Consider the following 27,500-nt stretch of genomic DNA (forward strand, 5'->3'; position numbering starts at 1 on the left):
TGCTGCTGCACTCTCAGTCAGTGATCATGTGGCGCGCAGTGTTAACGGTCGTGTGCGCAGTGCTCGCAGTAGCGGCTGCGTACTACCGCTCTCCCAACCAGTACACCTGCGTAGACATCCCCCGCAACCTGTCACTCTGTCACGGCATTGGCTACGACAAGATGAGGCTTCCGAACCTCCTGGACCACGACTCAGTCTCGGAGGTGACCCAGCAGTCCGTGTCCTGGGTGCCTCTACAGAATGTCCACTGCCACCCCGACACCCAGCTGTTCCTGTGTTCTCTGTTCAGCCCAGTTTGTCTGGACCACCCCATCTACCCGTGCCGCTCCCTGTGTGAGAAGGTCCGTAGGGGATGTGAGGGTCGCATGCGGACCTACGGGTTCCCCTGGCCCGAGATGTTCCATTGTGATAAGTTCCCTGTGGATAACGACATGTGCATCGCGTCCAGAACCTCTTCGGACCCGCAGCCAGGTAAAATTCGCTAAACGCATGCAGTAAACTCAGTTAATAGTACCTTATTTGAAAATGTGTTTTTCTGTCATTGGTAGTTTCATGCTATTTAAGAAATTATCGCAGACATTTATATCACGATCAGTAAAAACCCATTTTTTTTAACAACGGGATTTCGAAACTGATACCGGTTGTAGGTGAAAAAGTTCCTAGTAGTTTGGCGGTTACGTATTAAAGAAATTTATCTCGCATTGAAATTGATTGTTGTTATACTACTTATCCAAATTATATCGACCAATCGTGTTTTACTTGTTTGTGAAAACTGAACAAAAATTAATTTGGTAAAACATTTAACTATTAGCTAAAAAAAAAACGTAAAAGTTAAATCAAGAACGATTTGATAATAGAAAATATATCAATCGCTCAGACCCATTGTTACATCAATACTTTAGCAATTAATACGTTACAATAAGTGAATATAAACAATTTTCCCAGATACAATAGGCTACCTTTTTTAACCCACTACTATCTATCCTTTAAATGTAGGCTAACTTAAGAACCTCTGCAAGTCATTGTTTTAATATATCCTTTTACCTTATTTCAGAGAACCAGAGTAAGCAAAGTGAAAAAAGAATAACCTTTATCTGTATTAGAACACTCGAATGCAATTTTACAATAGAAAAATAGACGTGAACTCATTCAATTTGGGCTGAATTCAATGTTACACATATGTTTCAGTTAGAACTTTGTTATAATAATTCTATGAGATTATTTAAGATAAGCTGTTATAAAAATGAAAAAATATTGGTGTCAGTTGTATTGTATCAATATAAAACTTTGATATCGTACGTTTTGTCGGTAGAGATACTTAAAGGTTTGTTCCTTATCGCATACTCATAGCCTTGCGCGATTTGGGAATTCCTTGATCACTGGTAGATTCAACTTATCGTGGTACAACGATTCATTTATAATGAACAATCATACACACAGTATAGCGATAACAAACACTATACTATGATTATGACGAAAATAAGGTGATGTTATCCACCAAACACAGAACTTAAGCGTTATCAGTGCAAAAGTATACATAACCATTTACAATTAATATGTTTACATCACAAAATGGATTGTTACAATAATCCTTACGTTCGTCAACAACACTTTAATAACATTCGGTTTGTAAATATTGCCAATTTGTTTTTAATTTATACTGCATATCAATATGAAAATAAGGATAGGTAATGGGATATTATGTCAATATTATGATACATGGTGAATCGCGGTGGCGGTGGCTGGTGGCTCAGTTGGTTTTGGTAGCGCCCCAGACTTCGGGCCCAAGGCAGCGAAGTCGTGGTTTTGGATCCTGGTATCTGCCACTACTTTTTTATCAGTACTACAGTTCACCCTTGTTCAACACCAACTCACCCCTTGCTTTGCTGGGCCTATATGGGCGGGCAAGTGCAAGGTTTAAAGAGCTCGCCAACCTTTTATAAAAAAAATACAACAACCATAACAATTCCTAACAAAATCTGATTTTTATCTATAATGTGAAATTATACTTGTATATGATTTCTACACATTTTTTTATCCTTAAGTCCCTTTTAAAAATTACTTGATACGATACAATTAGTCCAAGGAATGGAAGATTTTTATTTGGATTGGAAATTGACAAAAAGGAAAACTATTCACTCTTCCTGTATTTATATGGATTAATTTGGTCGTGATGTTATTTTAAATCAATGTAGTTTATATTTTTTATAGAAGGTCTACTATTTTACGATTTGGTGCACGGTTCCTTTCCTCCGTAATGAGACTAAATGCAGGTTCAGATATAACTCATTAAAATTTAAACGTTGTTAATATTGACTAAATCAGTTTCCTGCTTAAGTTCACCAATAAATGAGTAAATTTCATTGGATGTAAATTGTTGTAACAAATCATAGGTAGTATTTCAATACACGCGATTCTTTTGCCTAGTATCCATATCCATTGAATTATCGCTAACATGGACTTTTATGTAGATTTAATTTAAATAACTAAAATTGCTTATTAAATATATGCGTTGAGTTAAGATTTAAATCTATAGCTCAAATGCAACCAATACCATAATTAACATTAACGTAGACTATAGTTTTAGCGAATTTCCCTATAGGGAAGTAGCTATTACCGTAGGTGGCACGGTAAGACCTAGGTCCGGGACAGATTTAATTTTTCATTTTGATGTCCCCAGAGGCCAAAAACACCATTTGTTCAAATATACATAGAGTTATATATGTATTCATGTTGAAGCCTTTCGGAATTGGTAATCAATTATAACAGGTTACGTACCTTGACGTCCACAATTCCTCAGTCGAACTTCCGTTGACTAGTTTAGACTACTACGTAGTCATTTTCAAAACGGAACGTTAAAATATTTCATTCGTGTATTTCATCAAATCTTCTTAAACTATGTTAAATGTACCGTGTTCGTGCTGTGTTTGTGTTCAATGTATTTAAGAAGATTTTACGACATTCAATGAATTAAATATTTTAACGTTCCGTTTTGAAAATGACTAGCCTACTTAATAGTCGAAACTAGTCAACGGAAGTTCGACTGATTTGTGGACGTCAAGGTACGTAACCTGTTATAAGTTATATGCGTGTCGGTAAACACGATAACTTGAGTAATTTTTGTCCAATTTTGATGTAATTTGGTTTGAAGGTGTAAGGCGGGATAAACTTGAATGAGTTCGCGAACCAGTATGATCGGACCATGGGATGGAACAGGGTTTTACGGGGGGTTTTATGGGGTAAAAATTGGGTTTTCTCATTTTTGTTCCTCAAAACACAAAATTTCCTAATTTCTCTATAGAACTTTTTAAAGAGAAAAAAATATATTTTGTACATCAAAGTGTTTTTGTACGGTTATTAAACACGGAGAAAATTCACAAAATGGTAAATTCAAAATTCCTATGTTATTTTTATAGAGAATATTGTAACATGTTGTAGTTTGCTTGTTTATGGATATATTTTGATCAAGCTTGTCAAATTATCTATCTTATTTATCATATTATTTATCTATTGATAGTTTACTAAAACACTCATTATTAGTTTCCTTGCAGCAGCAAACCTAGGTACTCGTTAAACCTAATGTAGCACATGTCTAATCAAATCTAGTTTTGTTCTAAATATAGCCTAGTGCTATTATATTTTATAAAAAATAAAATCCTATACAGTATTTTATTTTTTATAAAATATAATTATTAAAACCAAACCGTATTTGCAGTCAAAGTCTTTTACTATTTAAAAGGTAAGACGATGGTTATAGTGGTACGTTTTCTGTGATAGAAGGCAAGGTTGGTAGGTATAGTTTGACCATACCATGTAGTGAGAAGTAGAATAGAGTAGGCCTAGGCAAGACGGTAGGTAGGTATAGTTGGACCATAACATGCAGTGGGAAGTGGAATAGAGTAGGCAAGACGGTAGGTAGATATAGTTGGACTATACCATGCAGTAAGAAGTGGAATAGAGTAGGCAAGACGGGAGGTAGGTGTACTTGACCACACCATCCAGTGAGAAGTAGAATAGAGTAGGCAAGACGGTAGGTAGGTGTAGTTGGACCCACACCATGCAGTGAGAAGTAGAATAGAGTAGGCAAGACGGGAGGTAGGTGTAGTTGACCACACCATCCAGTGAGAAGTAGAATAGAGTAGGCAAGACGGTAGGTAGGTGTAGTTGGACCCACACCATGCAGTGAGAAGTAGAATAGAGTAGGCAAGACGGTAGTTAGGTATAGTTGGACCATACCATGCAGTGAGAAGTAGAACAGAGTAGGCAAGACGGGAGGTAGGTGTAGTTGACCACACCATCCAGTGAGAAGTAGAATAGAGTAGGCAAGACGGTAGGTAGGTGTAGTTGACCACAATATGCAGTGAGAAGTAGAATAGAGTAGGCAAGACGGGAGGTAGTTGTAGTTGACCACACCATCCAGTGAGAAGTAGAATAGAGTAGGCAAGACGGTAGGTAGGTGTAGTTGGACCCACACCATCCAGTGACAAGTAGAATAGAGTAGGCAAGACGGGAGGTAGGTGTAGTTGACCACACCATCCAGTGAGAAGTAGAATAGAGTAGGCAAGACGGTAGGTAGGTGTAGTTGGACCCACACCATGCAGTGAGAAGTAGAATAGAGTAGGCAAGACGGGAGGTAGGTGTAGTTGACCACACCATGCAGTGAGAAGTAGAATAGAGTAGGCAAGACGGTAGGTAGGTGTAGTTGGACCCACACCATGCAGTGAGAAGTAGAATAGAGTAGGCAAGACGGTAGTTAGGTATAGTTGGACAATACCATGCAGTGAGAAGTAGAATAGAGTAGGCAAGACGGTAGGTAGGTGTAGTTGACCACACCATGCAGTGAGAAGTAGAATAGAGTAGGCAAGACGGGAGGTAGTTGTAGTTGACCACACCATCCAGTGAGAAGTAGAATAGAGTAGGCAAGACGGTAGGTAGGTATAGTTGGACCATACCATGCAGTGTGAAGTAGAATAGAGTAGGCAAGACGGTAGGTAGTTGGTAGGTTGTAGTTGGACCACACCATGCAGTGAGAAGTAGAATAGAGTAGGCAAGACGGTAGGTAGATATAGTTGGACCACACCATGCAGTGAGAAGTAGAATAGAGTAGGCAAGACTTAGGTGTGTTTAGTTGGACCACACCATGCAGTGAGAAGTAGAATAGAGTAGGCAAGACGGTAGGAAGGTGTAGTTGGACCACACCATGCAGTGAGAAGTAGAATAGAGTAGGCAAGACGGTAGGTAGGTGTAGTTGGACCACACCATGTAGTGAGAAGTAGAATAGAGTAGGCAAGACAGTAGGTAGGTGTAGTTGGACCACACCATATAGTGAGAAGTAGAATAGAGTAGGCAAGAAGGTAGGTAGGAGTAGTTGGACCACATCATGTAGTGAGAAGTAGAATAGAGTAGGCAAGACGGTAGGTAGGTATAGTTGGACCACATAATGTAGTGAGAAGTAGAATAGAGTTGGCAAGACGGTAGGTAGGAGTAGTTGGACCACATCATGTAGTGAGAAGTAGAACAGAGTAGGCAAGACGGTAGGTAGGTATAGTTGGACCACATCATGTAGTGAGAAGTAGAATAGAGTTGGCAAGACGGTAGGTAGGTATAGTTGGACCACACCGTGCAGTGAGAAGTAGAATAGAGTAGGCAAGACGGTATGTAGGTGTAGTTGGACCACACCATGCAGTGAGAAGTAGAATAGAGTAGGCAAGACGGTATTTAGGTGTAGTTGGACCACACCATGCAGTGAGAAGTAGAATAGAGTAGGCAAGACGGTAGGAAGGTGTAGTTGGACCACACCATGCAGTGAGAAGTAGAATAGAGTAGGCAAGACGGTAGGTAGGTGTAGTTGGACCACACCATGCAGTGAGAAGTAGAATAGAGTTTGCAAGAAGGTAGGTAGGTGTAGTTGGACCACATCATGTAGTGACAAGTAGAATAGAGTAGGCAAGGCGGTAGGAAGGTGTAGTTGGACCACACCATGCAGTGAGAAGTAGAATAGAGTAGGTAAGACTGTAGGTAGGTGTAGTTGGACCACACCATGCAGTGAGAAGTAGAATAGAGTAGGCAAGAAGGTAGGTAGGTGTAGTTGAACCACATCATGTAGTGAGAAGTAAAATAGAGTTGGCAAGACGGTAGGTAGGTGTAGTTGGACTACACCATGCAGTGAGAAGTAGAATAGAGTAGGCAAGACAGTAGGTAGTAGTAATTGGACCACACCATGCAGTGAGAAGTAGAATAGAGTAGGCAAGACGGTAGGTAGGTGCAGTTGGACCACACCATGCAGTGAGAAGTAGAATAGAGTAGGCAAGACGGTAGGTAGGTATAATTGGACCACACCGTGCAGTGAGAAGTAGAATAGAGTAGGCAAGACGGTAGGTAGATAGTTGGACCATGCCATGCAGTGAGAAGTAGAATAGAGTAGGCAAGACGGTAGGTAGGTGTAGTTGGACCACACCATGCAGTGAGAAGTAGAATAGAGTAGGCAAGACGGTAGGTAGATCTAGTTGGACGTCGACTCTAATTGCAGAGAAACAGACAAACAAACAATAACCCGCACGTGTAAATACGCCTGGTTGCCAGTTCGTGTTATTTGTGGTGAACATATATTGTTAGCGTAAATTGCTACGCTATTTATGAGCTTGTTTTACACAACTAGTTGAGCTACCAGTCCCATATACTCCTCTCTCCCTCCCACCTGCTCCCACTACTTGTTTCTTGTTTCTCCCTGTATCCTCACAAATTACGTTCTGGTAACTATCACACTGCCTGATGAAAACTGTACCCCAATTAGGGATGGCATACGACCTTGTCTACATTCAAGACAATAACTATAATTCACGTTTAATATAACTATGCAATGCATTATTTCAATTCTCTTGTCTTCTGTAGCCTACGTCAAAATGTATACTACTTTTCCATTTAACTCAATTTGGTTGTTTTACCATGTTTTTTTCTTTTCTAAGGTCTATTCTAAATTAATTTATTGACAACGTGTTATATTTTAAATCTACAGCTCGAATATTTGGATATACTTATCAAATCAAAAATCTCGGTAGTACGAGAGAATTGATACTTGGCCATTTCAAGATCGCGTGTTAAACCTATGCATGGTCTATTGAACTTAAACTATGGTAATCTGTACCATGATGTAGTAGCTATAGGAATTAATTAGTGGTCTGGAAATGCGCTTGATTTGACCATTTATATTTAAGTACATCCCTACGTATTTATAGTACAGTGTACAGTGTAGCCTTCATGGTGCTGATGAGCGATACAAACCTTCAATGAGTTCTATTGAGAAGCAAAATACGTACAATGTTTTCCAAATTATACAGGGTGGCTGAAAAGTAACTTACAACCCCCCCCCCCTCAACTTTTCAACCATTTGAGATATTTTAAATCTGTTTGCGGCAACCTTTTTAGATATGAGAGGCTACAATAGTTATGGTCAATTTTTCCCTTAGGGGTAGTGGGGGTAGGGGGTAGATCAAAGTTTTCAATTGATAAGTATAGTCGAGTTTGGTATCATTTTACAGGTCTTGACGAAACATAACAATTGACATAAAGAAAACCAAAATCGGCCCACTAATAACAAAATGGCGCCCTAAAACGTTTCAAATCCAAATAACCATGAGGGTGGCTGAAAATTAACTTGCACCCCCTTTAACTTTTTGACCATTTGAGATATTTAAAATCTGTTTGTGGCAACCTTCTTAGGTATGGTCAATTTAGAAAATTTTTCCCTTACCCCCTTGTGGGCTTAGGGGGTAGCTCAATATTTTCAAATAGCAAGTATAGTCGAGTTTGGTAAACCACCAATTAACATAAAGAAAATAGAAATCGGACCAATAATAACAAAATGACAGCTAAAAATGATTAAGACAATGGTTATTAAAAGTAATTTTGAACTGCCATTTTGTTATTAATGGTCCAATTTCTATTTTATTTATGTTAATTGTTATGTTTTGTCAAGACCTGCAAAATGATACCAAACTCGACTATACTTGCTACATTGAAAATCTTGAGCAACACCCTACCCCCGCTACCCCTAAGGGCAAAATTTTCAAAATTGACCATAATTATTGTAACCCCTCATATCTAAGAAGGTTGCCGCAAACAGATTTCAAATATCTCAAATGGTTGAAAAGTTAAGGGGGCGAGGGTGTAAGTTACTTTTCAGCCACCCTGTATTCACAACTGCTTGATCAGTAGGTGGCGATCACAATCAGGTAGATGACAGTACTAAGTACTATTAGTTTTACGATATTGGTATAAGAAGGAATACGGCATCTCGTTAAACTATACATACAAGAATTAAAAATGGTCTTCTGTTTTTCGTCGCCATTCACTCCTCCTCACACTTCTTACAACTAATTTACATTACTAATGCCAGCGAGTGTATTTATTACACACGTATGACAAAATTATGATAGTTTTCTTTTCTGTACATAGGGATCGGGATCCTCTTCTACCCATACCAGAGTCATTTCCTGACCTTCTCCGTTGAGGAACACCCGAACACCTCCTAATAACTCTACCCTGTATACGTCATCTCCTCCTTAACTTTTCATGTAAGGGTCTTCCCCTAATCCCCTCCTGTTATCATCTCACATACTATGTATGAATCATCATCAAACATTCTCTTGAATAGCACACAATCTCCTTTTTAGCCTTTCCTCGAAAGAACTATTCTCTAATTTATTTTACTGTAACGAACATATCCTAACCCCTTCTAATATAAGTTATATCTTAAAAACTTCGTAATAAGGTTATTTCCTAGCTTTTCTCTATGTTTTGAAAAATTATAATCATACGGTTGAAAGTGTGTCGTCTTTCAACATACAGTATTACTGTAATCATCACTTCTAATATAAGTTATATCTTAAAAACTTCGTAATAAGGTTATTTCCTAGCTTTTCTCTATGTTTTGGCATACTATAATCATACGGTTGAAAGTGTGTCGTCTTTTAACATACACAGTGTGTAGTACTGTAATCATCACTACCTAACCCCTGTCAAGATCTCCCTCCTAGAGGTTTCTCCTAATATCTTAAAGTAGTTATCTGATAACAGCAGTCAACCTTTTACTTTGAGGATTTTTCTTCCTAACCTCCTGCTAACCATCTCCTGAGGGTGCTTTCTCTTCCTGATCTGCTATAATAGCCATCTGCTAAACATACTCTTGAAACGGATTCTATTCCTAATCACCTATAATCGTAATTTTCTACTTTTTTGACAAAAAACCTAACATTTTTCCTGAAAGGATCGTAATTTAGGATCCTCTTTTTAGTGCACATATACACTTCTTTATTTTTCTCTATACCTATACTATTTTAACGTTTTACTGAACATTTGTTTTCCATCTCGTCACCTATGGTGTGAGGTAGATTCCGTTATCGCCAACCGATCAAGAAACCAACCACATCTACAACAGCGTCCGCCGGACGTATAGATGCGCTAATGGCTTACGTCACAACCTGTTAGTGAGCTTTATGCAAATATCAAAGTTGAGCTATAATGGCCTCAATGTTTGCATGCACTAACGAGATCCTGCTCGACGAATAATTTCACATTTATTTATGACCACTTACCCAGACGACGGCTACGGCGAGGTACCGCGATCGCGGTCGTGCTGTCGTATCGACCTGTCCGCTGCGATACTGATATCCTGGCACCCTCTCAATTTTGGCCACTTAATTTTATCCTCAAGCCATAAAATACATTTTATTCTATTTGAGCACAAAATGTTTACAACAGCGATGTTGGCAATTATTGTCGACGTGAGTTTATTTTCCCGATATCACCCCTTGTGATTTATTCTCTTGAGACGCACGTAGAACATTAACCACCGGACATGTAACAATTTAGAAGATTAACGAGGAGAGAACATTATGGGACGATTTTTCAGTATTCTAACGAAATACTGGACGACAAATTGGTGAAACTTGGACATCTCCTTCCAATAGAGGGCATGTAGAAATCTTATAGCTAGTCAGGAGATACCAGTAGTACTGTGTTTTTAATGTAAGCTAAATGTTCAATTTTGTGAGTTTAATAACCAAACAATTGAACTAATTATATACTCTATGTATATGTATATGTATACTCTATATATACCTTATTTTCCAAAGCAATTGGATCTACCAAACCGCTATGTGGCTACTGTACATCTAAATTCAAACGTCATGTTAAAAGATAAATTAGAATTAAACTACTTCAATTGAAAATGTCAAGTCTAGTAGTGAGGTGGTAGGTACAATAATGCCGTACACTTACCATTTCCACCCGAATTTAAATTTTACTTATATATTATGACCAACACATTAACGTAAACTACCCTTTCTCCATATTATACCTACTCGATTCCCACACTTTGTGAGCATAATGGAGAGTTCTAATGTTTTGTTTGGATGTTTACTTTGACGTCATACATTCAATATTGGAGCTCCATTTACAGATTCAATAGATGAATCACGAATGTAAACAAATCCTAAATCCTTCCTAGTCTTGTTGTTGCGAACCCGCACTTATCTGATTAGACAACAAATTGAAATAATAATGGAATATGAATTTAACTCAAATTTACCTTCACACCTATTCAAAAATTGGAAAAGAAGTTGAGGGAAATAATTGTATCATAAAACAATTTTCCTCACTACCTACCCAATGAAACACTCATATTTTGACGGCAAGAAAAGCAAATAATTTAGTATTTAAGTTTAAGTAGGCTAAGGATATTTTCCGGGATTAAAATCCATGTTATCTTAATGTTAAGGACTCTTAAAACATATGCTTTTAATGTGTTCGACAACGTCCCAATACATATCTCAATTCCCTTTAATAGCCTTTAACTCAACTCTTGACCTATCCCAACCCCCATGGCAGTGGTGGCCCTCAGTACCTCGATAGTGAACTTTAAGTGCTGCTACCGAGGTTTTTCTGTACAGTATCTACAACCTAAACTGGAGGTAAAGGTGCAGGGCTACAGGCGCTATATGATCCTCCCCTGCACTCGCGTCAAATTAAGCCGAATTATCCCTGATGGGGATTAGAGCTGAGGGGGATACAATAGCCCAGACCCCTCTCGCTGACACTTCATTGTTTACCCACACTGACACGCCCTAACACTAGACAGACACTCTCTCACAACGATGTAACGTAAATCACTGTCCACCAGCATGTAGCACTAGGTGCTAAGGGTGGGTCCGATATCTCCTACAGTTACAACTACTAGACACTCTTTAACAACGATATAACGTAAATCACTGTCCACCAGCATGCAGCACTAGGTGCTAAGGGTGGGTCCGATATCTCCTACAGTTACAACTACTAGACACTCTTTAACAACGATATAACGTAAATCACTGTCCACCAGCATGCAGCACTAGGTGCTAAGGGTGGGTCCGATATCTCCTACAGTTACAACTACTAGACACTCTTTAACAACGATATAACGTAAATCACTGTCCACCAGCATGTAGCACTAGGTGCTGAGGGTGGGTCCGATATCTCCTACAGTTACAACTACTAGACACTCTTTAACAACGATATAACGTAAATCACTGTCCACCAGCATGCAGCACTAGGTGCTAAGGGTGGGTCCGATATCTCCTACAGTTACAACTACTAGACACTCTCTCACAACGATATAACGTAAATCACTGTCCACCAGCATGCAGCACTAGGTGCTAAGGGTGGGTCCAATATCTTCTACAGTTGCAACTACTAGACACTCTTTTACAACGATGTAACGTAAATCACTGTCCACCAGCATGCAGCACTAGGTGCTAAGGGTGGGTCCAATATCTTCTACAGTTGCAACTACTAGACACTCTTTTACAACGATGTAACGTAAATCACTGTCCACCAGCATGCAGCACTAGGTGCTAAGGGTGGGTCCAATATCTTCTACAGTTGCAACTACTAGACACTCTTTTACAACGATGTAACGTAAATCACTGTCCACCAGCATGCAGCACTAGGTGCTAAGGGTGGGACCGATATCTCCTACAGTTGCAACTACTAGACACTTTTACAACGATGTAACCTAAATCACTGTCCACCAGCATGCAGCACTAGGTGCTAAGGGTGGGTCCGATATCTTCTACAGTTGCAACTCAACATTGTATAAAACTGCAATAATCAAATGGAATGGCTATGTCAGCGCTTCATAAGTTGTGATGAAGTTTTGTTAATATGATTTAAGGGCCTCAAAGTCCTGATTCCCACACTTATAGGTTTCGAAATGCCTACATGATCTCATTTACTGCAAGAAAAATAAAATCTAAGAATATTTTTCATTACGTATGAATCCCATAATAAAGTAAATCAGTGTGTATTCATCCTGCGGAACGTACAGTATTAGCAATACAAGTTACCCTGGTGTGACAAAAATAATAAAATAATAAATAATTTAAACACTGGAGATTTATGGGAATTAAACAAGTTTTCAAAATGCATAAACAAAGCACACTTTAAGTTGTAAATGAGATGAGAAATTATCACTATGTTCTTAACAGGTAAACAAATCGATAGTATCATAAAAGTGACTCAGAAACTCCATGTATGTAACCTTATATGTGGTACTGAATTTGGTACCGATAAGCTTACCCAACTATCAGTGACTTTGATTTTGTTTTTGCAGTTGTTTTAATTGTTGAAGATAACTGTAGCGACGCTTAGTGTCTGGAAATATGTCAAGTATTAATTCGACTGAAGAGTATTTTCTCTCAAGCCAAACTGTACTGACGCTGAGTTCGTTGGTTGTTTGTTGTTGTTTGCTGTTGTTTCTATTGTTGTGTTTGTTGTTTATTGTTTCAGGACCTCTGATTCTGATTGTCCGGCCAGATGGCAAGTATTTGACAGAAGAGTCTTGTCTCACACTGCAACTGTCAATGGTGTTGTGTTGGTCGTTGAGTTTGCTGTTGTTTATATGTTTTTGTTTGTTGTTGTTTTGATTGTGGTTTGTTTCAGGAGCTCTGAGTGTCTGGGCAGATGGCCGGCAGCAGCTCCAAGTGTTTGACAGAAGAGTTTATCCTCCCAAGCCAACTGTCACTACTCAACCCCCTGGTACGTTTATAGTTAATCTGTATGCGTTGAGGCCTCATAAAAACTAAACAATATTGCGATTACAATGGTGAAATTTTTATAATAAAAAAAAATTTCAAAGTCATTATCTCAGAAACACAATTATGGTTGTGATCAGATTTACGGTAACTTACTCAGGGTGCCGTTAACATTTCTCCTTCTAAGGCAATTTCAACAAATTGTCTTGACGTAGAAACTAGAGACCTTCGTCCTAAAAAGTGTGGTTTAAAAAGCTCGGGTAAACTCATATTTTGACTCCCATTTCGTCTATGTTTCTGAAATTGTAGCATCACTTCGGTGAATCTTAAAACACGGTTAGCCCAAAGATCGAAGCTCCATAAGAAAAACATGACATTGGAGGAGATTATAAATAGAAGCAAGAATACGCGGAAAACATAAGTGTTTTCATACCTTGGTTAAATATGGTTTCACAATCAGTAAAAGTTTTATCCCGTAGTATTAAATCAATTTAATGTGCCTATTTTTAAGGGGGGAAGCCCAGAACCCCACTTCGCAAGATGCGTAAGACATGTATTTACGCATAACCTAATATTCATTACATTTACGTTAACCTTGGTAATGCTTCCTGAGGTTGATGTGCAAAGTACTCCACGATGTGTGACTACTAACAAAGTACTTATTGCAAAAGAATCGATTTGTCCACCTAAAATATTCCTGCAAATCAACACAGTGGCATGAACCGGCTAAATTAGCATAACAGAATTTACGACAGGTAAAAAAAGAAGGAACGAGTTTTATGACAGCGTAAATATTTTGATTGCTTGCTAAATATCTTTACCGTCTCGTAGTAACTACACTGTAAGAATAATTATACAACGGAGTGTTGCAGGTCGTTTATTTAAATTGCAGCACTTAATATGCATGGGTGACGCCGACGCCGACGCCCAGATACGGGTTTGATGAGGTTGTTGATGGGACATAAGATCAGATTACGCCTTACAAATTAGCGCGAATCGGACTAAACGAAGAACAGATTTAGATGTTTTCTCACCCGCTAATTGAGAACGATAAATTTTGATGCAAATTATTCACTGTAAATACCATTACAAGTGTCCTTTAAAATTGTCTTTCCCTTCGAACACGTAGCGAAGACAAAGGTTTATTTGATTAGCGCGAAGAAGGCTCGAGTAGAAGGAGAAGGAGGGGCCGTGGGTCGGGTAAAGATTCCTATAATGATACGGTGTAGTCGTAACTCAGTTGATAGCATCAGTCAATAACGGCAAATAGAACTTAATTGACCCATCCAACCATACCCACCTCGCTTCACGCGTTTTTACTTTATTGGTTTCTCTTACAATAGCTTTCTTTTTCTAAAAGGGAGGTTTTTATAAGTAAATCAATTTTTATGATAGGGAGGATTAAATTATGAGGGTTGTGTTTATCGAAGGATTCAGAAGAGACCGGTTTTCTTGATATTAAGTCGATCTTTAATGTTTTACAGACCAATTTTATAAGACTTCACTTCCAGTAAAAACCTCAATCACTTGAGTAGGAGTTTCACCAGGCCAGAGTGTAGTCAAAATGTTGATCTTGTCCTAAAAATGATTACATAGTCATTACTTACGTTAATGTAGAAACTTATTAACTATTGGTCTATTGATTTACTTGTGTAGGTACCTACTTTGTTTTACTAGCGATTTCCTAAGTAGCCTACGCGTTCTAAAATCTTACATTAAAATCCATCAATTTTAACTGTGTTCTAAAACGTTCAATGACCTTCAATAATAATATGCCTACAGTTCAGGGAAATAACGTACGTAATGAGACGGATCTTCTATAAGAAATTTCCATTTGATTTTTATGGCTTTCGTCGTTTTAGCTGGATCTATATTGCACGATAATTACGTTATTCTAATAATTTCTCCGCTTGCTTTGATGTTTAAACCCTTGGTAGGGAAACGATCCCAACCAATTGAATTGTCCAAGCACAACTAGCATTAATTGCACATCTTCTGTGAATCTTAAAACATGGTTAGGCCAAAGATCGAAGCTCCATAAGAAAAACATGACATTGGAGGAGATTATAAATAGAAGCAAGAATACGCGGAAAACATAAGTGTTAGCAACGCGGTGTGTGTGTAAGCAACATAGACGCTTATAAAATTTTCATTTCATTATACCGGGTGTTTCAAAAATCAGTTTACTGAGTAAGTGTATTTGTTTGAAGTAAATATATGATGAATCAATTTTATTTATATTACATAATTTTATTGAAACTAAATTTACACCGCACTTAGGTTCTAAACTAAAGAACTGGTCAAAATGCTTTCCATTAACTTCAATGCATTTTTCACTGTTTTTTACAATTGCAACAATCTTTTTACTTAGATTTGTATTGTTGTATTAGACTTCAAATTGTCTTGCGATGGCTGCTCTCAATTGCAGAACATCTAGTGGCTGTTCGGGCTAAAATTTTATTTTAAACGATTCCCCAAATACAAAAATCTATCAGTGTAAGTAATTCTTTGTTTGAAGTTCATTGTTGGTGATGGTGAGTTAATGTTGTTCAAAGGTTTATTGCGGACATTTTCCATCACGAATGTAAAAAAACAATACACCCACATACATACATAGAGTGTATTGTTTTTTTTACATTCGTGATGGAAAATGTCCGCAATAAACCTTTGAACAACAGTGTAAGTAAGATCGCAGGACCTTGGGGACCAATCAATAAGCAAGATAATTTGAAGCCTTAACCAACTAAAAAATATACGCAAACAGATGGTTAAAAGTGTAAAAAAAACTCTGTGAAAAATGCGTTGAAGTTAGTGGAAAGCATTTTGAACAATTACTTTAAGTTTCCAACCTATGTGTAGTGTAAATTCAGTTTCAATAAGTTTTAATATAAATAAAATTGATTTATTATTTGCTTCAAACAAATACACTTACTCGGTAAACTGATTTTTGAAACACTCGGTATTTCCGGTATTTCCTGTTTACTGTATTTAAAATAATATGGATGTTGACCAACTTATAGGTTTGTCTGCAATCAAGATTTCAGTTCATCCAGTTTTCAGCAAAAACATTACTGTACCATTCGCTCATTAGATTATATTTTCTTTACTCCAAACCTTTAGGCAGATTATTTTATAATTTGCAGTAATTTTCCCTACGTAATATTAGACGATATTGCATGTCCAATTTTCAATGTTTAATCCATCTTTAATTTTTATCAAGAATAATATTTAATGCTCCTAACTATTCACAATAGTAGTATGTAGTCTCAAAGATACGTCAACGTTTGTTTCAAGAGGCCGTTTCCATTTATAAAGTAGTATGGAAGTATGGTTGTACTATAAAACCCCCTTCCATTAAAATCCGTGCGAAAATGTAATTTCTTTGGTACAATGCACACTCAATTGTAACACACACTCACGGATAATACACTAAATCATTAGAATCGCGTTAATCTATTGCTGAATTAAAACATAAGTCAATCTATAAATTATTTCGGGGTTTAATCTTACAGCCAGTAGCCTATAGACCATACAATATTCCATTAACCATTTTCGCAATACACTACAATTTCGAAATATGTAGCCTACCTATGGCACTATTTCACAACTACAATAGACAATCTTGATATTCATAATAGTTAATATTATCGCTCCGACATCGACATGAATAGACATGTTTCTCCAAACCTAAACCTAAGCTCTACCTCAGTTCTAACGGTACGTCAGCACTAAGCGCACTAAGCAGTAAATCAGAGCACACCTATTTATCAGCAACTGACTTTTAGTAGTTTCAGGAAGTAACTTCAAAAGCCTCCACCTGGTTCAAGAAATGCATTTTTGAGTTGTAAAATCTATTTTAGCGAATTCTTCTCGTACTTGTAAGTATCGTTAAATCGAAAAGGGTGTATGTTTAATCTATTTTGCCAGCTTTTGTTTTCCAAGAATTATTTCACAGATGTGTGATAAAACATACTTCAGTCACCTTTATACTGCAACGTAAACCTTGATAACTTCATCCCATTACCATAGAATTCAAAGCAAAGTGTTACTAGTGTTTAAAATGCTTTGATTTAAGCACTGTATTTAAAGATGCGTTTTGAGTTTTAAAATCTATTTTAGCGAATAAGTCTAGTATAAGTGTAATAATGTTAAAATATATAAAGGGGGGGGGGTGATTAATCCATGGTATCACCTTTAATTTTAAAGAAGAATTTGGAAACGTGTGGTTTTAACGTAAAATCTGTAGTTTAGAGCATGCTAGGAAGTTTTGATATGACGGTAATAGTATAAAAGAATTAGACAACTTTATTTTACTAAAATAGTTGGGAGGTTGTTGAAATAATAGAAAATAAACGGTTAACACCAAAACGCATCCTTCAACCACCGGGTATAAACATGGCATCTTTTATCCAGCTGATCCATTTTGTGTAGTTTGACCTTATAAAACCACGTTTTAGGCCCCGGCCACACGAGGCGGTTTAACCGCGCGAAGATAAGCCGCGCGAAGTTAAGGGCTTCGACAACACATTGAATCAAATGAGAGTGGCCACACGAGGCGAAGTTTAGCCGCATGTGCGGTTGAGCCGCAACATGTCGTCCCCCGACCGCGCGAAGTTAAGCCGCGTTGGAGGGGATGACACACGTAGGAGAGAAGCCACACGATACGGTTCGACCGCGCGGCAGCCGCGCTTATTGGAGATATTCTTCGGACATTTCCAGTGGTTTTTGAGTTTGTTTTGTGTATTTTTTACCGGTTGTGTGGTGTTCAAACAATGTTTGATACATATGAACTCCGAACTATGGTTTCGCATGTGCTCGTAAAAGGTTTGGAACACAAAACATTGTTTTCCGTTATGAAGGGATGGACTCAATGATTTATGTTAACGTTCCAGATCACCACACGCTTTTAATGCACAAACTAACATAGTGTTTCGCCCATGACTAAAAAGAGTGAACTGAACTATGTTTTAATAGAGTACTGATACTGTGAAAACCCAACAGGAAGCGGTTCATCCGCCCCGTGTGGCCAGGCACTTCGCGCGGCTTAACTTCGCGCGAAGATAAGCCGCGCGGCTTAAATTCGCCTCGTGTGGCCGGGGCCTTAGAGCATGCGCTATTGCTCTGTAGTTATAACAACTAACAAGTACTTTTGGAACGTACTCGTAGAATACGGTATTAATATTCGTCTTCTTAGACAGCATTATTAAATTATTAATCAATATCAATTAATATTGATCAATATTAATATTATTAATTGAAGTACAATGAGAAATGGAATGTGGGTCCAAATTTAATGTTGGAATACAGTATCTACTCCGATATATAGTGATTACAAAGAACATGTGTGGGACAGTCACATTGGGACAGTCAGTAGGTGCAGGGCCGCAGGGCCACTGGTTCTAGTCTCAGGGTGCGTTCACAAAGAAAGCTGGTTACAAGCGCTTGTTGGCAAGCGCTTGCATTCTCGAACCGGCGTGAGAAAAGTTAACATAGTATCAAGCGTGTGTGTTCACAGACAAAGCTTGTGCCGGCTAGCAAGCGCTTGTTACAAGCTCTGACAAGAACGCAAGAACGTTTCGTACTTGTTTTCCGGCGCTTGTTGGCCGAACCAGTCAGTTACAAACTACTCCACAGTGCACTAGTGCAGTATGGATGTCGATGAGTTGATAGCTCTAGTATTTAGAGCTTCCAATTTCCAAACAAATATATTAGGCTACCCACGTATTGTGGTTTTCCCTAGGAGGTTCAATAACGTAACCAATAGGACAAATATAACATGTATTAAGATGATACACAAACACGTTTAATTCAATATTAATTAAGTGTTGGGTGATATGTTTTTGATGAAACTTGTATACTTTTACTTTATTTACCTAGAAAATTAAAACATTTTAATCATCTCACAATATTATTTGGATCATAATTAATCAGCTACATAGGGTGTTTAAAACTCCCTTCGAGTATTTTTTAGATTTTATTATTGGTCCAAAATTCTTTTTGGTGCATCGCCGGATAGGTTGCTTATGCCAATTCCCCCAAAACTTCACTAAAACACTTTCAATTTTCTTGAGGATGTACTGTATTAAACGTGGTTAACTCCATTCTCATATTAGAAAAAAAACCTCACTTTGTAGATGGTGGTATTCCCCGAACCTACCTCTTCCGCGGTTAATTGCATGAACACCTACTTTCCTTCTCCAAATTTTTTATTCTACATTTTGAATCAAAAATAGCTCTTCATCACTTGAGGAAGATATTGTCTCAACCAGAGCTGAGACTACACTCCTGAGCTTGAAATGCAAGCGTTTGTTGTGAACACACAACAGCATTCTCAAGCGCTTGGAACAAGCGCTGAAAGTAAGTTACTTGTAACCAGCTTTCTTTGTGAACGCACCCTCAGAGCAGAGCTCTGTATGGTAATATGGCAATAATATATTCAACGCAAACAATGCTGGACTGCAATACTCCGATCCCCGCCAGATAACAGACAAGTAGCCTGTCCGATCTTTTGTTCGAAACCTCGTTTTGGTCACTCGTGCATTGTTTGCTACTCCTTTTGCTCATTTTACTCTCATTTTACACGAGATTGAAATATTTAATTCGCCCGAGACGACATGCTACTATCCCTTCTAAAAACTCTTACTCTATAGTTGTTTTGATTCGAAGCACCTCATCTGCATTCTGGACCGTGTTATCTGACAAAAACACATTGCAACGGAGACCGGGTTTGAATGTTATCTTACGAGTCTGACAATCGCATGTCATTGTGATCCGGTTTTCACCCGGTTCCAAGCTACTTTGTCGATTAACTCCTGTCCGTTTAATTGGTCATTATATAACACGGTATTGTTCGTATCGCCGCGAGAAGTTCGCAAAATACGGAAAATAGGCGAGACTCTTTGCCTTACGCCTAACTTAAAAATCTTAAAATAGAAAATGAGGAATTCAATTGCGTAGCTCGAACAACCGGAGCATCACCAAGTGAATGTACAATTCCTAAATATTGCCACAGAATACAAAACATCATTCACATGTACATGGCACAAACCAGATTGTTTTATTGAACTCTGCCTTAATTCGTGATCCAAGCACTGCGAGTTCTTCACTTTTGTAGTCTATTTTTCGTATATACTGTATATGACATAATGTAACATTATTGACCCCGCATGTACATCTGAATCGCCAATCCTTTCCCCGTATAAATTTCAAATCACTGCGTTTGCGAACTTAACTCTTCCAGAACCAGAATAATTCTGATATGATTTTATACTACCGTATGCGAACTCTATTTAATTGAAGGGTGTCAATTCAAATATTTTTTTGTCATCATACTTCTTGTACTCAAATGGATGTGTCTAGCGGCTTGCCAGCTGCGCCACACCCACGCATTGTTGGCGAAGTGATCGTGTCACACTCTCTTAGGTTTCTCTAGGTTTGCATGTTTAGTCTAGAAATAGGATACAATACGTGTAACAGTAAGCCTGGAGCCTGGGACACGTACGGGCAAGTGACGTGACATAAAGCCTCCTCAACATCAACACTTGCTAGAGTCGGGTCTGCAGTACTACTGAGTATGTGCCTGAACGCTCACAATGTAAAACTGCCAAGTCTCCGAAGTAATATCATGTTTCAACCATTAAGGACGATACTTTAGTTCTTGAGATTTCTTGGACCCCTTTAACTGTTCAATGGATCCTGTTGTTCATGTGTACCGTGTATGTTGTACCATTGACTAGTCAGTGGTTGTACCGTATAGTGCACATGGGGATAAGGTTTAGCAATACGTCATAACATAGTCAAAAACTGAATGCACGGATACAACTATGCTGTGTCAATTTGTGCTGAATGAATCAATTCTGTTCTACGCAAGATGCTGATTATCACAAAAACGTTCTGGATTTTCCTGGTTTGTTGTTGTTTTTCCATACATCTCAACTCAAATTCAACAATCAAATATTACATTGGTTCAGCTATCAAATCGCCTGTACATTAATTTGAATTAAGATAGATAATTGTGACGAGTTGCTTAAAATTATGTACTTTATGGTGTCTCGCGAAGAGGCTGCTATTTTAAATCGATATACCATAAGTATATATGTATGTACCAAAGCAGTATATACCCACTGACCACACTAAACACTTAAAACTCTACATTTATAACAAATAAATATGTGAAAAACCTACTCCCGAGGCCAGGTATTCTGTCTAATCAGAACAAAATGGCCAACAAGAGGATGACTAATCTTGCGTTTTTGTTAAAGTAATTTTATTTACAAACCATTTCTATCAATTCATTATTATTTACAATATTACTTAAGTGAATGAAATTAACACATCAAAGAGATAGGATAGTGGTAAATCATAGAAAAAACTAAATTGAATCTAGAAATCCTTTATAGAAACTGATAGAAATCGCTTTGCAATTTTTAAACCACGCTAGCAATTTGTGTTTTATAATTTTGTTGTTATCTTGTTGCTCTGCTATTTAGTTCCAAAAGTCGGAATAAAATTATATTCGGGGATATTTTTAACATACATTTTTATTTTAACTGTAGAGTTTCAAGTTTGCGATACGTGTGGAATATTAATTCAAAACAGCAACCTCTTTGTGAAATGAAATTAAATGTTTTATTGTCGTTAAAACTAAGTACAAAGTTCATGACAATGAAACACTCTGTAGATAACTTAAAACGGATCAATTCATCCCGCTTTCAAGTGAAATTGCTAACTAACTACATTAATCTTAGCTCTAAAAAGGTGGTCAGTCAAAAGATTGTTTATTGAAAACAACTAGCTCTATTATGTTGAGAATAGTTGTTTTTATTGCACAAATACTAGATTTGAAGATTTCCCATCTTTTACACGTTGAAATTATTATAAAACTAAAGTTATATATTCATAGTATATTAATACCAAATTACTAGGTCACTGGTGGTTTTACTTTAAAATAAATCCACACTTAATCGTAGTTTGTTGCGGTCCGATGTTATAAAAGAAAAACTATTATTACTTTGTATACATTTACGATTTACAAACAAGTCAAAACCTTAAAAATATTAAAATGTTAACAAAACACTGGCTACAATAACAAATTAAATCAAAACTTTAGTAAACTTGCCTAGTATTTGATTACAGTATCCGTAGATAGATGTACGTAAACAAATAAATTTTTAACGGTTGCGCGCACAGACCATCGGGCGGAAGCAGACGGAGTTGAGTACGCCTACAAGATACGTTTGGTTAAATGCATAACACTTCTGTTGAGCGGGTTTTGTTGACTTGTAGAGGGCGCGGTGCGTAGTTCTCATAAAATTCTACTACTTATAAGTAGACACTTTATCCTATTATCAAATATGAAGAAAGTTATTGTTGACGTATGTTGAATTTCCGGCAACAAATTTATGGTGAAATATATCTCCGCTATTTAAAGGAAAATTGTATAGCTTGTGAAACTCTGGTGGCATTCATTATAGAGTATAAACACTAGGTTATAAGTATTAAGTGGTAGACAGTTTTATTAGGCTAAAATAGCTTGACAGTCGGGAAATAACAGAAATAAACAGTAAATATCAGAAGGTAATCTACATATACATGTCAGCATACCTTACTAGTCCCTTCTGCTGATCCATAGCAGCAGGGGCGTCGCCCAAGGGAAATATAATTTCTTAGCTGGGCTTGCTCAGTCGTATACACAAGTGTTTTTTTTTACTTTGCTTTAAATTGTTACTGGACATCAAATCATCAAAAAATTGATGATTTTAAATTGTGTATTCAAATCATCAATTTTGTTGTCAGTACAAGGGCAACCAACTGGTTTGATATGTTTTAAAACTCTTGACAATTTTTTCTTGACTAAAAAAAATTATTTAAGAGGCTGCTATCTTATAAATCAGTAAAGCATAGTGACAGTAAACCTAACGTGTGAGATTTCTTTTGACCTTTATTTCTTGTTATTTGTGTATGTACCAAGAGGTTTTAAAACTAAAATATACTTGTTACTGTTAACAATTAATTTACATTACTTGGGAAGTCTGAGTAATATATTTGGGAAATCTGATTAATATAGTTGGGAAATCTGGGTAATATAGTTGGGAAATATGATTTCTAGTAATCAAAAGGACATTTTACAGGTAGTCTCTGCAAAATATGTGATCCTGTTGAAACATATGAAAATATTCTGGATAACTTTTGTACGTCTGATTTTGGTAAGTTTAATTAATAGTTTGTTGGATAACGGAAGTGTTGTTCAATATAATTCACTTTAGTGTGAGATTGTCTTAAATAGTGTTGCTGAGTCAAGGAATTGTGTATTTATAGTTATGTATCAACAACTCATTGCAAAGATCTTTGATTTGTAGCTTTGATTATTGTGATAGGTTGAACCACTTTAGAGGAAGCCAGTAATGCCTCAATCTTAAACCTCGTCATACACTATTGTTTTTGCTTTTGTCATTTGGAAATTGTTTTCAAAATTAAATCCCTGGTACAAAAACTGGTTCAAGCAACAATCATACACGTATTCACACAGCTCTTCAAATTCTGGTCAACTCTTAATAACTAGTGTTGATTCTCAAATGTTTGTTGATTTCAGTTATTCGAACCAGATTCAAAAGAGTGCACCGATCAAAACTTAGCTGCAAGAAGGTTAAGATTCTCAAAAAAGTAAAACCTGGCATATTAAGTAAAAAACTGCGAAGGCCGATGTTAACTTTAGACCCATCAAGTTCGTGTTGTGAAGATAAGGTGAAGAGGTACAATAAGGAAAACTTTCTAGTCATGGGTCATATACGAGGATCAGATCTGGTCCCGAGTTTCATTATGAGATGGATAGCGAAAAGTTCAAAGGTTTGTATAGATAATGATCAGATACCTGTTTGAGCTTTTCAGTTACCTGACTGTATTGTAAGAAATTTGTTTGAGGGGTTATATAATGTAAATTGAAATATGATTTCGTATCAGCACCATCTTAAGAACACTCATACTAATTGATTTATTGCAATAACACCGAGTAGTAGCCTAATCTTGGTGGCTAAAACAATTTTGCCTAATTAAAATATATTGTTTCTAGATGTACAAAACCAAGTAATTCTCATCAATTGTCTGTTGAATTATGAATCAGTGGAACAATCTAGAATGTAAAATTATGCTAATAATCCACATGTTTTTTCCATTGATTTTTTAAAATAAAATTAATTGAAACTCAACCAAATGCAATCATAACATAGTAAGGTAAATTAAGCAAACAAGGTGTATTTGACATTTAATTATTATGATATAAAATGATCTTGCTAGGATAATAAGAGTGTGAACTCTCAGTGAACTCTCTGAGTGTGGAAACTCTTTAAGTGTGAAACTTAAAGATGATGAAAATATCAATGTTTATTTAGCAGTAAATAAGGTTAGCTTAAAAAAATGTATACGAGTTTGTGTTCGTCCTAGGTATTTAAGAAGGCAATCCGAACATTCAAGAGTCTGAACTGCACTGACCCCAAGTTCATCTCACATTCAGTCATCGGAGAAAAATTCAACTTGGCTGACTTCTCTACTGCCGGACATCCTATCTTCACCCAAAAAGACATTCACTTTCCATTCTCGACTTCAGCACCAAATAAATAGACACTTGCTGTTAGAGTCAGTGTGGTACCAAAAAAGACAACTTTTATATTTGAAGATTTAACTTTTTTTAAGGTTTAGATTTTACCAGTGACAAAGACATTTTTCTATGACTTAGGGTAAATAAATACAGACAGTGTGGCAGGGTGTATCATGGAACGGTGATTGTCATAGCACAAAGACATCCAGATAAGTTTAGCGGCAACTTAGGACAGTTTGGAACATGGTGTTTTCAAAGTATAAGTGAATGTTTAGCTTTATCTCTCAAAATTGTTTACTATTAGTGAACATCTACATCCTAGTATTGCAATGCCTCATATTCAGGAATCTGTAGAAACATCACAATACTCTCTGTGTGAATAGTTTCATTGCTTGTTAAGATTGTGTTTGAATGGATACGCTATGATACAGAATGTCAAGCCACACAGTTCATGTGTTCTTTACCCTGAGTTAGTCCCTATGCCTGTTATTCGATGTTGTATACATCTTTTGTGTGTTATTATATATTTTATATATATTTTAGAATTTAAATTAGATGGGACTAACTTAGTGACAGTTAGTCTTAGTTTTTGGTGCCAATCAAGTCAAGTTATTAGTATTTTGAGGTTTGATGCGAATAAATACTTTATACAACGTACACCCTGAGACCCAAAGAGACAGTAAAAAAATTACAAAAAGCTTTCAATGGATTTAGCAAACACATATATCAAAGTAAACTTTATCTTTGTTTGCTATTTTGAGTCTTAATTAGGCTGTAATTTCAGTAACAAACTATTATTGTTGTTTAAAATGGAAATTACACTAAACCAACAAATTAAAAATGAACAATACATCTTCAAAATTTAATTTGTATAGTAAAGTGTGTCTTAAAGTTTAGAACTGAAACCAAACTGTTTGCTTTCATAAAAATGTATGTAGAATAAATTGAAAATAGTTCAAGTAAAACATATATTATCTATACTAGCAAAAAGCCAATAGCAATGCCACGGTAAATAAATTGTTCAAAATAACCATTTGAAACTGACACCACATAGACTAATAATGCCAAAGGTAAAGCCTAAAAGGCAGTAAATTAATGTATATCAAATTCATCACTAATTTCATATACAATTAAATTATTTATTTATCTTTTTTTAGATAAAACTTTTTCAACAGTAAGAAAAACTTTAATTTATTCAGATAAAAGTTTGAAAACTTGAAGTTGAAGACAGGTGTTCTAATACTAATCAATAACTTTTTCAAAATGTTGAAGAGGGTCTCTTTGTTTTAGTTCATTAACTTTTACAATACAAACATACAATACTTAATCAGAAAAATGTTGTTTGGTGTATATTTAACACAATAGTCCTACAGAAAAACTATAATCTGTATAAATGAGAAAATATTGAATTAAATTTTTACACTCTGCTGCAATTCTGTTTTCTGACCCCTACAAATAAAATGTTTTATAATTATAATTATTTTTGAAGAATAGATTTTATACACTTTATTGGTTGAACCACAAGGGTGATTTTTTATGCAAGGGCCGTTTGTGTTTATAGCTTCTTGGTTCGCGTGTAAGCCGTAACAAGGCTCTTCACCGCTTACGCTTCCTTGTGTCACTAGAAAATTTGTGAAATTATTGAATCTACGACCGCATGCGAGAAAGGTCAGTGATCAATTTTTTTACCACAAGAAACATACTCTATTCCGAGATTCATCACCAGATGACTAAAGGTTATGGCCCTAATGCAATAAGTGAGGGGAAAGTGTGGAAATGGGTTAGGAAGTGTACAAATGGCCTGAAAAACTTTTTTCCTTTGTAAAAAATATTCAAAAAAATTACAAAAAACTGTACTTCTGTGATAAGTTTGAATAACAACCAAAAAAACAAGTCCTTCCAAAATGGTCATTTTCAGAGCCACAAACTTCAGCGATGTCTACATCGGATGCGTTTCTTGTAATCAAAACGCATCACTGACCTTATATTGCATGCGGCGGGAGATTTAATAACTTACAAAATTCTATGGATACACAGTGACGCGTAAGCTACAAATCAAACACTAAAACTTGACACACACACACACACACACGCTTTGTTGGGGTGTAGCTGCAAATGGCTCACAGCAATGATGCCGATAAGGGGCGAGAAGCCTTGTTGTGGCATAAACGTACACTAAGGAGCTATACGCAAAAACGGCCCTTACTTAAAATAAAAACGAGTCTACTATTAAGTATGGATCAAAATATTTGTATGGCCCATAAGCAGTTTTTTACGGCAATTGGCTGCAAACTGAATTAGATCAAACATGAGCAATGGTGAATTGGTCCTTTTCATCATTTATGATATATAATTCATCAGGGATAATTTAAAGGGTATGATTGAGCTTGAATGTCATGAAAATGGATTTCCAGGGAAGAAAAAAAAACAACTTTAAGAGGAGCTTAAAAAGCTAGAAATTTGATCAGATTCATATAGCAGCGAGAATTAACTGTCAGAGGTGCTAAAAATAAGTGCCTGAGAAACAAACCTGTCAGGAGAGTTAAACAGAAGGTGTATGAAATTTATAATATTAAAATTAAGGTAAATAAAACATTTCCTGGTATGAATGAATTAAGTGATGGGGAAAACAGGGAATGGTAAGTTATTGGTTCTAAAGTTTGATATGGGAGTTTTACTGAAGCAAATCAAGATTTTTTCTCAAGATCCACCATATTTCCTCGCAAAATACTTTAGCTGTGTATATTTTAAACCACTGTGATAAACATAGTGTCTGTAATTATGCCAAACATGGACCTCATGCAATAATAGGTGGCCATTGTGTCCAAAATAATGTTTTT

At 36.7% G+C, this 27,500-nt stretch overlaps 1 protein-coding gene across 1 annotated transcript; it reads left to right on the forward strand.

Moving 5' to 3' along the window:
- On the forward strand, positions 1-26,087 carry LOC128998137 (secreted frizzled-related protein 5-like). The gene is made up of 5 exons (XM_054424138.1): positions 1-471; positions 12,976-13,071; positions 23,198-23,272; positions 23,659-23,912; positions 24,507-26,087. Exons 1-5 carry the CDS (start codon positions 27-29, stop codon positions 24,681-24,683), a joined length of 1,047 nt encoding a protein of 348 aa, XP_054280113.1. The 5' UTR covers positions 1-26; the 3' UTR covers positions 24,684-26,087.
- The last annotated feature ends 1,413 nt before the right edge of the window (positions 26,088-27,500 follow it).

Source organism: Macrosteles quadrilineatus, unplaced genomic scaffold (genome assembly GCF_028750875.1).
Source record: "Macrosteles quadrilineatus isolate MER2022 unplaced genomic scaffold, UCM_ALF_1.0 Scaffold_7__1_contigs__length_78375512, whole genome shotgun sequence".
Taxonomy (NCBI): domain Eukaryota; kingdom Metazoa; phylum Arthropoda; class Insecta; order Hemiptera; family Cicadellidae; genus Macrosteles; species Macrosteles quadrilineatus.